General features: G+C 49.6%; 1 protein-coding gene and 1 pseudogene across 1 annotated transcript in view; one reads left to right on the forward strand and one right to left on the reverse strand.

The window, feature by feature from the left end:
• Positions 1 to 8,788: 8,788 nt before the first annotated feature.
• MTA3 (metastasis associated 1 family member 3) overlaps positions 8,789 to 14,733 on the reverse strand; it is a 116,675-nt gene continuing 110,730 nt past the window's right edge. Inside the window, exon 15 of the mRNA XM_006778650.2 lies at positions 8,789 to 9,483. Within this exon, the coding sequence (XP_006778713.1) occupies positions 9,458 to 9,483 (26 nt within the window). The 3' untranslated portion in view covers positions 8,789 to 9,457. The remainder of the gene's footprint in view (positions 9,484 to 14,733) is intronic.
• On the forward strand, positions 11,817 to 12,331 carry LOC102764148 (annotated as a pseudogene).

Here is a 14,733-nt window from a genome sequence, read left to right on the forward strand (position 1 = left end):
CTGAGGGACCCCCGGGAGGCCCTACAGCCATGCTAGGCCCCTGAGAGGTCTCTGGTCCTCTCTGGCCTTCAGCTTCCCTTCTACAATCCCTGAGGTCTTGCCCACCTCTACCCCTTTCTGTCCTATTCAATATGCCAGTGGTGTCTGAGACCATCTGGGCTACTTCATCTGGTGGCCTGGGTTTCTCAGGTACAGGTGTGTAACCTGGCATGAATCAGGGTTTTGCTCTTTTTTGGAGGAGGAGATAATGGTTGTCCCTAGTGTCCAAAGGGGAAGTCACAGGGTGGGGACATAGCCTTCAAGGCTCCCAAAGGACTACTTAGAGGTCATTAAAGCCCCAAAGATGTATCTCCCGGCCCCTTCCATCTCCCCATGTGTCCCCAGTCCTGATCACCTCAGAACAACACACATCTCCCGCAACACACACGTGCCTTCCTGCTGGGGAGATGGAAGGGGCCGGGACTGGTTCTCCACTTATCAACCCAGACACGGGCCTCTAGGCCTCGAGTACAGGGACCAAATCCTCTCTCCCTGAGGATTTTAATCCACTCAGTCCAACCCTCTCATATCAAGGACAGGGATGCTTTTCCACCTCAGGAATGGAGGCCAAAGCACCGGCTGTCCCCCACGCCCCAGGAGGGAGGCATCCAGGAACAGTGTGGATGTTGGGGTGGGAGATGGAGAGAATGTGTCCAGAGGAGGGCGGTGGCCGAGGGACAATGGGTGGAATCGATATTGGAACCCATTTCCTCAATGTATAGCTAATCCTCTTACCCTTTCTGAAAAGTTACCAGGAGCTCTTAGAACCTCACAGATATGAGAACCCAGCCCAAGCGATAGAAAGGAGTGTGCCACCTGGGCCCTCCAAGCTGTCTCCTCGTGTTGCTGTCCCCCAGGGCCTCCTGCTCCACTCCTCCACTCTTGTTGCTGCCTTTTTCGCCCTGGTAGCGCCTCTCCCAGGGATGCCTCTCCTCTCCATCCTCTGCCACCACGGGGCCAAGTGGGCCAAGCCTGGACCAGCTCAGTTTCAGCCTGAGGTTTCCAAGTCAGACACTTTTATGAACAGCTCAAATGCTCCTGGAGGCTGGGGACTGAGCACTTTCTCATGGAGCCCCACCCCGGGGCATACTGCCAGAGCATGAGTGAGGGAGGCAGTTACGGGGGGTGGGTGGGGGGGAGTGAGAAAAGATGGGGGAGGAAGCAGACTGTTGAAGTGCAGGATTTTCTACAAATGGGAGGGCAATGCCCGAGGTAGTATAAAGTGAGCTGAAGGCAGGGTGACTACAGACCCCATTTCTACATTCGGGTTCCAAATAGCACAAGGTCCCTGGGTGGGCTGTCTGCTCGGAGTGGATTTTGAACGGTGCCTTCTCTCTCCTCTTGCTCTGAATGTAACCTGCTGTCACTCTGAGGGACAAGCAAATGGCATCCATGACTCTGCTCCTGGGACTCCTGTGGGGGTGGGGGGCATAGCAGGTGGGACTGGGTTGATGGGCCTGTGGCCACTAGTCATCCAGCATTTACCGGCACCCACCAGTAGCCAGACACTAAGCTACAAAGGCAGACAGTAAACTCTGACCTTGAGCCCTCCAGGCCAAACCTGGGAAAGACAGACCTGCAAATAGATCAAATGCAACCCAAGCCAGGATAATCCAGGGCATCTGAGGGAGCAATACACCTGAGAGCACAGACAGAGCTAACTCTGCCCAGGTGTCAATGAGGTAATGCGTGGGGGGCTGAATCCTGGAGGATAAGGACAACAGTGAAGGGAACAGCATCCCTGACGTGGGGAAGAGCATGAACAAGGGCACAGAGCCGTGAGAAGACTCAGTGTGCAGAGAGGAGTGAAGAGATCACTGAGGCAAGAAAGGAGGAGGCCTAGGCACAGAGTTAGGAGACAGGACAGGCAGGCTGGGCCCTGCAGGCTCAGGAGCCTGTGTTGGCCCCAAGACGATCAATATGGCAGGAAGGAGAATATGTGTGAGGTTTTTAGAAAGCAAAGAGGACCAGTTTGGCATCTTGATCAGTCAACTCTGGTAACACTGTGCACAGACTGGTGAGGGGTGTGGGGGTCGGCCTAAGTAGGAAACAGTCTGTATTCCAAGCAAGGACCTGAATAAAGGCCGTGGGGGAGACTGTAAAGGGGCAGCCATGAGGCACAGTCTAGGAAAGAAGACAAGTTGGAGGTGCTTGGGGGACCTCCAGGTAAACATGTGCAGTAACCACTCAGGCTGGAAGGATTTCAGAATCTTCCTCTTACTAATTCGGAATTGAGCTTAAGGGGATGGATGGGGTCACCTGGGAAAAGAGCAAAGACGGCTATAAGAATCTCCCTTTTTAAAAAACCCCTCAAGTAAGACACATAGAGGAAGACCCATAAAATGCCCAGAAGAAACCTCTAATTGGAAGAAAACCAGGGATTTTGCAGTAAGAACATAAACAGGGCAAGGCAATCTCTCTGCTCAAGTATAGAGATTTCCCATTAAAAAGAACAGAATGGAGACACTCTTTATGAGGGTAAAAGCCAAACATAAAATACCCAGACAGGCTGCAAAGTGCTTCGTGAAAGAATGAAGCATTTTCCAAAACTCCTAATTGCATGCTGAAGAAAGCTGATCTGAGAACAAAAGGATGTGCCCCGGCCGGCGTGGCTCAGTGGTTGAGCACCGACCTATAAACCAGAAGGTCATGGTTCAAATCCAGTCAGGGCGCATGCCCAGGTTGCGGGCTTGATCCCCAGTGGTGGGTGTGCAGGAGGCAGCTGATCAATGACTCTTTCTTATCATTGATGTTTCTGTCTCTCATTCCCTCTCCCTTCATCTCTGAAATCAATAAAAATATATTTTTTATAAATGAAAACAAAAGCGTTTGTCTGACAGTCTGCTCAAGCATCTTGGATTGAAAACCTGGGTTAACAACCCATTGTCTGGTACTATTAACACAAGCTTTTTAAGTGATAGACTGGCCCTAACTGGTTTGACTCAGTGGATAGGGCATCAGCTCTCAGACTGAAGGGTCCCAGGTTCAATTCCAGTCAAGGGTACATACCTTGGTTGCAGGTTCCCTGGCCCTGGTCACGGTGGATGCAGGAGGCAACCAATTGATGTGTCTCTCTCACATTGATATTTCTGTCAGACTCTCCCTCTCCCTTCCATTCTCTAAAAATCCATGGAAAAATATCCTCAGGTGAGGATTAACAAAAACAAAGTGATAGACTGTCTTTTGTGTAAAATTTAATAATATGTAAAATATGTTCTGTATTGATTATAGATTCATAGATATGTATTGTGTAAAATCATGCATTGGGGTGATAAACACCAAATTAAAGAGAGTGGTTGCTTGTGAGACGGGGGAACATGGGAAGGGGGTTCACAGGTGGCTACCACTGTATCTGAAATGATCTTTGTAAAAAAATCTGGAAAAAGTACTATGAGCAGTATCTGAATGTCACTTAGCTTTTCTCTAGGTAGAGAATGAAGGGGTCTGTGTCATGAACAAAGAAAAGTAATAGGACAACAGCTTCAAATGCTCAAGAAAGTTCAAGTGCGATAACTAAAAACAGTGTTGGGTTTGGCAATTAGGTCACTAATGCCTTTATCGACAGCAATTTCAGTGAGTGGCTGGGAGTAGGGGCAGAATGGAAGCCATAAAGTACGATAATGGGTTGAGATATTAATGAGATTTGAGCAATGGAGACAACTCTCCCCTTTTCCAAATGTGCCTGCCAGCAAATGGAGATATGCCAATAGCTTCAGGCAAAGCTAAGTAGAGGACAGAAGTTGTGGTGGTTTGATTGGTCTGTTGTTGTGTTGACTAGATGGAGAAATTTAAATCCAGTGATGGAAGAAGGGAGAGAAGGTGAAAATGAGGGCAGAGGGAAGAAAATGATGATAGAACAAAAACAAACACTCTGTCCCAGGCCCTGTACTAAGCACTGTATGATTTATTTAGTCCTATGAGGTAGATACCATTATCCTAACTTACAGATGGAAAGACTGAGGCACAGAGAGGTTGAATAACTTGCCCAAGGTCATATAGCTAGTGAGTGACAGTCTGGTCTGAGTCAGGACATTCTACTGCAAGGGGGGTCAGGGAGGGATGGATTCAGTATGTGGGTGCCAGAGGGTCCTCTAGAGCCCGGGGGTGCCTCCTTGGGTTGTCGGAAAGGCACTGTTACATACAGAGGGCCTTGGGGCGGAGGGAAGACAGGCGAAGGGATTCTTAGACGGCTTGGCTCTCAGTGTGTGAGGGCTTAGGGAGTGACAAAGGACTGGAATAGCCGGTTCTGAAAATAAGAACACAAGCTCCTGACCCGCTAGCCTGCATGGCTCAGTGGTTGAGTGTCGGTGTATGAACCAGGTCCCAGTTTGATTCCTGGTCAGGGCACATGCCCCGGTTGCAGGCTCGATCCCCAGTGTGGGGTGTACAGGAGATAGCCGATCAGTGATTCTCTCATCATTGATGTTTCTCTCTCTCCCCCTCTTCCTTCCTCTCTGAAATCAATAAAAACATTTTTTTAAAAGATAACAAGCTCCTAGCATACATATAAAAGGGCCACTAAGCAAGCAGCGCAAAGGTACCTGGGGAGTCAGCACCCACAGCTATGGGGCAGCAACAGCCCCTGCAGGTCGCATGGTTTCCCCCAGTGACCCCTGTAGTTCAGGAGCAAGAGTGGAACAAGTAGGAGGTAAAGCTTAGCCAGAAGAAACCTCCTGAGGAAGTCTGACCGTAACAATCCCAGTCTCGGCAATGGAACTTAAGGAACTTAATGGAACTCGGCAATGGAACTTAAGGCTGGTACCCCTTGGCGGGGAGGGCATGGGACACTCTGAGCTCTACAGATCAGCTTCCAGAAAGAAGGAAGTATTCGAGTCAGGATAAAAAGTCTAAATAAAAAGACACCAAGAACCACGGTCACCTTAGGGATTCCATGGACGGGGGGCTGCTGTGTTCGACCTTGAGGGCTCCCTCTGCTTCACAGAGCCTTCCCTGACCACCGGTCCGGCCTCCCTGAGCCCTCTATCCCGGAACTCCTCCAACTACTGGCACAGCCCAAGGTACAGCTTCTCGGTTCTCCAGTAACCTCACGTACTTATGTCTTGCTTCTCCGGAAACTCCGGAAAGAAACTTGGACTCTTTCTCTCTCCCTCTCTTGCATTTCTGTATCTCTCTATCTCTATCTCGCAATCTCTCAGTCTCTCACAAATGCCAGCAAACAAGAGTCACAAACAGGTGTTCCTCCGAGACATGGGCTGGAGCAGTTCCGAGTGAGCCTGCACGGCCCAGCACAGCAACTGAGGCAGAGTCTCCCCAGCCGGCAGACAGGCTGGGACCAATGAGATACGCGCCAGAGGATAACGTTTCAGGGCAGGCGCCAGCACTCGGCCTGGGAAAGAAGGGAGAATGCAGGGCATTTGGGTCAGGCTCCCTTTGCCTTTTAAGTCACCTCAGACATTTTTATTTCTGCCTTTCAGGCCCAAGGAGGGCGGTATGACAAGAGGGTGGTGGGCTTCTGTCTGTGGAACATGTAGCTCCTGTGTCCACTTCTTTTGCACAGGAGCCTTCCCCATGCACGGGGCACAGCACACGCCCTCAGCTCACACCCCCCGGCTGGCACTGGGCAGAGCAGTGCCAAGTGGTTGATGGGCAAACGTCTGTCTGTTGCTGCTCATACCTCCAGGTTTGGGGACACAGGGTCCAAGGCCACCTATCATTAGAGTGACCTGGCTTCACAAAACCTCCATTTGGCTTATGAGACAGCAGAAGACGCAAACCCTGAGAGTCTTGGCATGTGGGGACATCAGGTCACTGGCCTGGCCTATGACTCCCCAAGGCCCTCAGAGCTACGCAGGGGATGCAGCACCCGAGACCAGGAGGACCCGATGCCAGGGCTGTGTGCACCCAGCCGGACAGCTGAGCCATTGCCCCAGCGAAGGACAGCATAAACCAGGCATCATTTCCCGAAATTGATTGGAAACACGATAATTGATTAGTAGATGGCAGCTACTTACAGATACAGCGCACACTAATGTCGCTCTCCGAATGAATGGTCCTGGGGAAACACTCCTGACCACTGATGCATTTTCGGGGTCACTGTTCTCTGGCAGGGAAACCAGAGATCGGGGGAGAGACATGGGCAGGGGGGACAGATACCTGGGTCACAGCTTTCCTGAGAGCCATGGTGAGGTGGGGCTGCTACCTGGGTTAGTTCCTCCAAAGGAAAACAGGGACAACTGCTAAGAATAAAGGCTTTCTTCCTCCCTCCCAAACGCACATTCCTCTCTGGGTAGAGTGAAAGAAAATCTATAAAAACCCAGAGGCAGTTCCTCTGTCTCCCCTCACCGGGACCTCAGGACAGAATGGGGCATGAACACCAGGCTCGGACATGATACAGAGCACATGTCCTGGCCTGGTTACCCTCAGACCTGCTCCTCGCCCTTCCCGGCTCCTCTGAGTGGTGGGGAGCTGACCGCTGAGCTTGCCTGTCCCAGGCCCCCAGGTCGGCTCGCTTCCAGCTGGATGTAGCTAACAAGAGGCGCCTGTAGAAATCGGGAAGCTACACGCTAGGGAGAATCAGGCCATTTCTCCCGTCTCGGCCTGGGGGATTGTTTCTGGCAAGGACCCTGCCTCCTGTGGTGGCAGCCCCTGAAGGACAGGCCCCCTATGGTCCCAGGTTCCTCCCCGTGTTCCTGTGCCCCAGGCTCTAGTAACACAGCCTCTCCCCTGTGTCCCATCAGCCTTCCAACTCACCTCTGGATTGCCCCCCTCTCCCGTTTGGCCTTGCAGCGTTTCTTGTTTCTGTGCTACAATTACCTGGATTAGAACCCTTCTGTTTTAATACTTTAGAGGGCCTTCTGTTTTCCTGGTTGGACACTGACACAGAAACTGGGCTGTGGGCAAGGTGGACTTGTGAGAGGCAAGCTAAAGAGCCAGTCTGGTGTCCTCCTCTTTTGCACCCCATCTAGGATAGGAAATTGGGGGTCCGGAGGGGTATGCTAGAGAAGGAGAGGGGAGATGACTTGCAGAGCTTCTGGGATCTCATCCAAGGGAGCACAGACCAGGCTCAGCACAGAACCCACTGCGCATGTCGGCTGTGGGCCATGCAGACAGACTTACGTCCACCCACAAGCTCATTGTACAACACTGCACACCACTGACACAGACAATGGTGACGCGGTGGCCCCAGGAAGGGGGTGGCAGGGAAACCCTGTCAGCACCACATGCTCACACCGGCAAAGGCCAACGTTGGAGGCTCCTTGGCGTCTTTCCGCTTCCCTGGAGTGTTCACTCGAATGCTGCGGGGCTTTCCAGAGGTGAAGCGAGAGCATGAGATCTTACTCAACATCCTCGTTGTAGGAGGATGGGGCTGCAGAGCCAGCTCTGACTACAAGGCGGAGGAAGAGCTTTCTTGGTACAGGCGGCTCACACGGAGCTGCCCCTGTGCCAGAGCCACATGTGCCCCGAATGGGGTGGGCCTCCCCGTTCCTCCCTCAGACCTGGCCTGGCCCCGTCTCCACTCTCCTGGGCCTGGTAACCAGGCAGAGAGAATGAAGCTGGAGCAGCGTCACGGCAGCTCACTGCTTCTCTAGCAGACAGGGCATGGGGAGACAGCTTCCCCGTGTCTCTCAAGAACACACCACGTGGTGTGTGCTGTGGAGCCTGTCCCTGCTCCCCCGCTCCCCTACCCTGGTCTTTTCTGAAGGGGCTTCTCTTGGGAAACCCTAAGGACAAGACCTGTCACCTCCTCCTGCTCACTGAGCTCCTCTGACACGGGCCCACCCGCGGAGCCCCAAGCCAAGACCCAGAATAGCCCAAGAGTTGGCAGTGGTGAGAATGTCCCCGGGTCACCCCCGCAAGAGCCTAAGATGAGAGCCAACTCCTCCTAGGAGAGAAGCCACCGTGACTGCAAAACCAGAAAAGGAAAAGGCAGCTCAACTCCAAGCCTCGCCGTCAGCAGCATGCATCATCACATCCTCTCTGCAGGCGGCACCCAGCTCTGAGGATCTGGACATCGAGAATGTCACGGTCATTTTAGTGATACTTCACTCTGCCTGGGGGCTGAGGGGGTGGGATCAACTCAATGGCAGCCACTCTGTCCTGCAACCGCCTGGCTGTTTGGGGCACCTACCATCAGCCGCCCAGCTGCCTCCCAGCTGCAGACCCCATGGACAGCTGGGAGGCCAGACTCCAGTTTTCTCCTGGTGCTGTGACCAGGTGCTCTGCAGGCTGTCCCTGCAAACGAAGGGCAGGGGAGTAGCCAGACTTCACATCTGCTCGGGGAGCCAGGGGGGCACCAAGTTCCTGGCCTGCAGCTGTACGCACAGAGCGCGGAGCACAGCCTGTGGTGCCACCGAGGGCTGGTGCTGACAGCAGACAGGAGCCCAAGCCAGTGGAAACCAGGCTGCAGGCAGGTCTCCTGGGGGCCAGGCACAGGCGCTCACAGAAGCGTTTGGGCCGGAAGGGTGGGGACTCATGGTGTCCTATTCACAGACCCACCTGCGAACCCAGCTCTCTCACTTCACCTTCCGTGATCAAATAATTCCATCTGCTTAAAATAGAACTGAGTGATCTGTAACTTGCTGAAAGAGCAACCTGGCTGCAATGCCCCGTCGGCTGGTCTGGCTGTATGCGAATGGGACAGCACGCAAGTGGCTTGTCACAGTGATATGCATGCTTGGCTCAGTGGAAACACTTGCTCCAGCGGGAGCTGTCAGGGACCAAGCAGAACCAAGGAGAACACCAACTTCTCTTCAGTGACAAAATACAGACAATATGAAGAGTCACGGGCTTCCCAAAGACACTTTTCTTATCATTTGTCAGGACCTCGGGTAAGTCTGTACCTTGGAGGGGTAGGGAAGGGATCAAATATAGGATGCAGGAGGTAAAGAGGAAAATTTCCCCATTAAAAAAAAAATTACTATGAAGCCGACTGAGAAAAAGCCAGTGACAGTAACAGCGAGGACAAGGGAAATGTTGTGAATTGCATAAACACTGGCACATTTGTTAAGAAAAATCCATTCAGAAAGATGCCATGTCCCTCCTGTACATGGTCATACAGCTTACAGCAGAGCTGAGCTGGCGCATGCAGGACAGCAGTGGCTCGGAGCTCTCAGCCGCCCTCCTGCCCCAAGAGCTGCTGTGCAGGGATGCAGGGTGCGGAGAAGGGAGGAAGCGGAGTGGCTCCCTCTTGCCCTTAATTCTCAGGCAGGTCTCTCGGGGACAGCGAGGTCTCTGAGGAAAGCGAGGTGACACTGATTCACACAGGGAGACTCAGCTTTTGTGGCGTGCACTCCTACAGTTTCTTCCCCCTCCCCCCTCATCGAGTCTCCATGGGGTGTGCATGGAGGTCTCCCACTGAAAGGTACTGGGGATGCGGCTGCCTCCTTCCCAGGCACGGCCATGAACAGCAGCAGGGCAGTGGAGCAAGTCTTGGATTATAGGATGAAACAGGGGTAGCTCAGTCTGACACGCAGCATGTGAGTTCTGGAAAAGGAAAGAAAAAGGGTCAGAGTTAAATGAGTTCCGATGGCAGACGCAAAGTGAGGAGGGAATGGAATCAGCCCTCCCACCAACATGGCAACCTTTGAGGGAAGGAGGCTGGGCATGAAGTCAAATAAAAGCTCACAATGCAGTTTAAGGCTGGACCAAAGGAAACTTTAATTGAGGCCAAGAAAATATGTGAATAATACTGAAGGGTTAAAAGCTGGATTTTGGATGGGCAGATTTAGTCATCACTGCAGGTGCAACCCCTCACCTGGCCAGTGCTTATCTGCTGATCAGACTGCCATCATGGAACTTCTGTGACCAGAGGCTAAGGGACAGGGACACACTAAGGGCGGGAGGAGGCACCACCGGATCTGAGGTCAGCATAATTAATCGTAAGGATGTGGGCACTCAGATTCTAGAAACACAGTTTTTTTGTAGGAGGGGAATAAACCTCAAACATCCACAGGGCCCCTCATTCTCACCCTCTCCACTTCCCCCAAAGACCTTCAACTCTCCTGTCCCAGAGCTGGGCACCTACAGACTCTCAGGAGAAATGAGTAAATGAAAAGCAGAAGTGGCTGAAAACCACATCAGCACCATCTGGCATTATCAGTGGGTTGTGAAACCTTTGGCTTGGTTATTAGGAAAGTGGCGGGGAGGGAAGTGGGGCTTGTTTGCTGAGATGGGGATCAGGGGGTCCGGCCAAGGTGGCACTCGGCTGTCCTTGCCCATCATGCATGCCACCTGCAACCAGCAGAGGACGCGGGGACGCTCACCTTCACAGCCTCCCGCCCTCCTGAGGAAGGTCTGCAGGCCGGAGCAGAGCTGCGCCTTCACTTCAGGAGCCTTTCTAGAACAGGGGAGATATATGTGCACAGCCTGGTATTTGGTAGGGCTCAGCAAATACGTGTTCAATGAAAACCCAGGTAATTCGGTTAGGACTTGGGCTAACCTTTGCTTTATGGAGCCTACTGAAAATGTAACGGACTTATTTAACTTTCATCAGAACCTTGTCTAGGAGAGAAAGGTTAGGAAACCTCTCAAGGTCACACAGCAAGTAAGTTGAGGAATCAAGATTTGAACCCAGATCTTAATTCAGATCAAGTTTTCCCTACTACACCAAGCTGCCTATTCTATATCCAGCCCAGTAAGAGCATATTATCCTCTTCAGTGTCTGAATTAATGGCTATATCTGTGTCATTACATTTCAGAAGCCTCTTTCTCTCTCTTTTTCTTTTTTTTTAGGGGGGGGCGGTGAGTTCTGTCATTCATTTATTTGTCCAAACCCCAATGGAATTAAGCCATCTGCCAGAAGAGCTACCTGTAATAGTTTTCCAAGTGTCTGGTCTGCCATGGTAAACTGTGCTTTCATCTCTTTATACTCAACTTATCTGCTCCCGTTTCCAAAGCAACCCTCTCCCCGCAGCATCTCGGGATCCGGCATCCAGGTTCACATCAGCCTTCACCACACTGGCCATGGCTTTATGCTGGGATATGTCACCTCTCTGCATTCCAGGCCGAAGAAGCCCAATGCTTATCACCTGCCCTCCGAAGGCCATCACTTCACTCCTGGCTGCTCAGAAGTTCCCCGGCCTCACTGCATTTCCTTGAAGCAAGAATGAGAGCCACACGCAGCAGACACAGAGGCCCCCAGCAGGGCAGCCCTGGCAGAGGCCCTAGGAAAAGATCTACCGGGGGCAGAGAGCGAACCCACAACCCAAGTACGTGTCCTTGACCTGGAATCAAACCTAAGACCTTTGCGTGTGTGGGCCAACACTAACGACTGAGAACACTGGCCAGGGCTGGCTGAGTTTTGAACTACCGTGGGCAGGTGAGACTGCAAGAAGCCCAGTGGGAAACATCTGCTGGGAGACTAAAGGAGGCCACGCAGCAACCTCACAGCTGTCCAGTGCTGAGAAGACAGAGTTTAGAACTCAAGTTCTGCCAAGTTAGAGGGATGGGCAAACAACTTGGTTTTTCTACTGAAATCTCATGGGACTAAGAAAAAAAAACTAAAATAAACCAGATCTAATACAGCTTTAAACCAAGCCCCCACGTAGTCAAGATGATCTGCCAACTTAATTTCTTTCTAGAATAAAATTCAATACTCTGCAGAGGAAAATAACAGAAGCCAGAGTCTCTACAACTTTATATCCACACTGACCAGCATTCATTAAAAATTATTAGACCTGAGAAGCAGGAAAATGCAACCCATAACCAAAATAAAAGTCACTGGAAGATGACTAATGGATGATTCAGATGTTAGAATTAGCAGATATGGACTTAAACTATTTACTATATATTCATGTTAAAGAATCTATAGCTCTTGCCGCTCGGCCACCAACATGCCATCCAGACTGAGGAAGACCCGAAAACATCGGGGCACGTCGGGGCCACGTGAGCCACGGCCACAGCCACATCGGCAAGCACAGGAAGCACCTGGGGCAGGGGGAGGGTGCGGTAATGCTGGTGGCTTGCATCATCACAGGATCAACTTTGACAAATATCACCCAGGTTACTTTGGGAAAGTCGGTATGAGGCATTACCACTTAAAGAGGAACCAGAGCTTCTGCCCAACTGTCAACCTTGATAAACTGTGGACCCTGGTCAGTGAGCAGACACAGGTAAATGCTGCAAAACCAAGACTGGAGCTGCTCCTATCACTGATGTGGTGCGATCGGGCTACTACAAAGTTCTGGGGAAGAGAAAGCTCCCAAAGCAGCCTCTCATTGTGAAGGCCAAGTTCTTCAGCAGAAGAGCCGAGGAGAAGATTAAGGGTGTTGGTGGGGCCTGTGTCCTGGTAGCTTGAAGCTACATGGAGGGACGTTCATTAAAATGTCCACAAGTAAAAAATAAAAATAAAAAGAATCTATAGAAAAATCTGGATATAATGGGTGACAAGATGATGTATCTTAGAAGAAATATAAAAGAACTAAATGAAAATTCTAAAACTGGAAAATATAAAATCTGAAATAAACCATTTGTTGGATGGAATTAAAAGCAGATTTAATACTATGGAAGAAATGAGTGAACTTGAAGATAAATCTCTAAAAATTATTCAAACTGACAAAGGGTACATATCATATGACTCCATTATATAAAATTCTAGAAAGTGTAAACTAATCTGTAAACCAAAAGCAAATCCGTGGTCACCTGGGAGGGGTGGGGGAGATGGGGAGGAAGGAGGACTAGAAAGGTTAGAAAGAAAATGTCCGAGGGTGTTGGATAAGTTTATTATCTGATTGTGGTGATGGTGTCTATATATGTCAAACTTGTCAAATTGTATATTTAAAAATGTGTATGGTTTACTGAAGGTCAATTATGCTGCAATAAAGCTATTTTAAAAAGAAATAATGGAAAATGGTTCTTTAGGGTTTTTAAAAAGTTTGTGCTGGAACAGCATGTGCTGCCTTTAGAGATACTATAAGAATCATTCTACTTTGAGTTTAATAAAACTAAAAAAAAATCATTTAAAAAAACAAAAACAAGAGGAGGTACTAGCTGGTTTGGCTCAGTGGATAGAGTGTCGGCCTGCAGGCTGAAGGGTCACAGGTTTGATACTAGTCAAGGGCACATGCCCAGGTTGCAGGCTCAATCCCCACTAGGGGGCATGAAGGAGGCAGCTGATCAATGATTCTCTTTCATCGTGATGTTTCTATCTCTCTCTCCCTCTCCCTTCCTCTCTGAAATCAATAAAAAATATATTTTAAAAAAATTTTTAATAAAATAAATGAAAACAAGAGGAAAAGAAAACTGGTGTGGCCATATTAACATCAGACAAAATAGACTTCAAGACAAGTAGTATTAACAGAGAGAAAGATCATTTCATAATGATAAAATAGTAAAAAAGACAAAAATTCTAAATACATATACATTCGATAACAGAACTTCAAAATACATGAAGCAAAATTTGACAAACTAAATAGACAAGTCTGGTTGGAGTATAACATTTAGTATAACATTGTCTCCAGAAAGTAGAGTAAAAGGACACAGAGAAAGAAAACTGGAGAAACAAGAAGAAAACCAGAGAACCAGTGCAGGAGGTCCAGTATCTACTGTCTTAACGATTTTTCTGCTGACTGCTCTCAGGTGCCTTCAGGTGGTCGGCCCTACTTCCCAGGACTTATTCTCGCCATGCGCACTGACCGCCCCGAGAGGCTCCTACTGGCACTCAGGGAAGCTGCCATAGGACTGTCAGGAAAACAGTCTTCTCAGATATCCTCTTTAGGAACCGCCATCTGACAAAGCTGCCTTCAAGCCGGCTCCTCATTTTACATTAATTATTTTTCATATTCATTAATATGTAAATAGTTGCTAATAAAAAACATTTGGTTGAGTGAGAAAAATACATAGATTATAACTCAGATGGTTTCTGAGCTTAAAGAGTGCTCAACCATCCAGAAGGGAAAAAAAGAAACAGGGAGAGAGCAAGGTTGAGAAGCTCAAAATGAACCCAGTGGGGGACCCAAATCAACGAGAGTGCCACGAATTTTTCCATTTCCATTGCCCTGGGGACTCTGCAGTTCCAGAAGACTTCTTACTCCTTCACTGGGACCCAAAGAGACTGCTCAGGGGGTGCCTGAATCAGTTTGTTTGGGGGATTGGTCTTTACTGCCCTGGGGCGTCTAATACTGATGTCCCAGTGGCTGGACCCAAAGAGATTGCTCAGGGGGTGCCTAAATCAGTTTGTTTGGGGGATTGGTCTTTACTACCCTGGGGCGTCTAATACTGATGTCCCAGTGGCTTGCTCAGACATTTGTGCCTGCTCTTTTGATGGATGAATTGAATCTATTCCAAAGAAGAGTGTTTTTCAGGGACCAAATCCCCTCCCTCTGCTGTTTCTTCCCTTTTGTTTCCCAAGCATCTTGAGTCTGTCTTCCTCTACAAACCCCATCTCAAAGCTTCACACAGTATGAGGGAACATCCTTCCACTGCTCTCAGATAATGCTTCAACTTTCCTGACCTCTCCTAGATATATTAGGTACTCTGCTATAATTGCTTCACATTCAGTAACCCCTGCAGCCATAAGGATCCATTTAAAAAAATACTGGGGAAGGGGGGGTGCACCTTGAAGGTACTTTTATGTACTTAACCAGGTTATATAACATTACACCTTGAGACAAGCAGACCAGAGGTGAGTCTAGGGTACTCAATGTTCTTCCATAAATAATGTTTTGGAAAATTCAAAAATATTATAATCTTTGGAAATGGCATAAAAATTTTGACAGAAGGCAGGCTAGGCTGAGG

The sequence above is a fragment of the Myotis davidii genome, unplaced genomic scaffold (assembly GCF_000327345.1).
Source record: "Myotis davidii unplaced genomic scaffold, ASM32734v1 scaffold6, whole genome shotgun sequence".
Lineage (NCBI taxonomy): Eukaryota > Metazoa > Chordata > Mammalia > Chiroptera > Vespertilionidae > Myotis > Myotis davidii.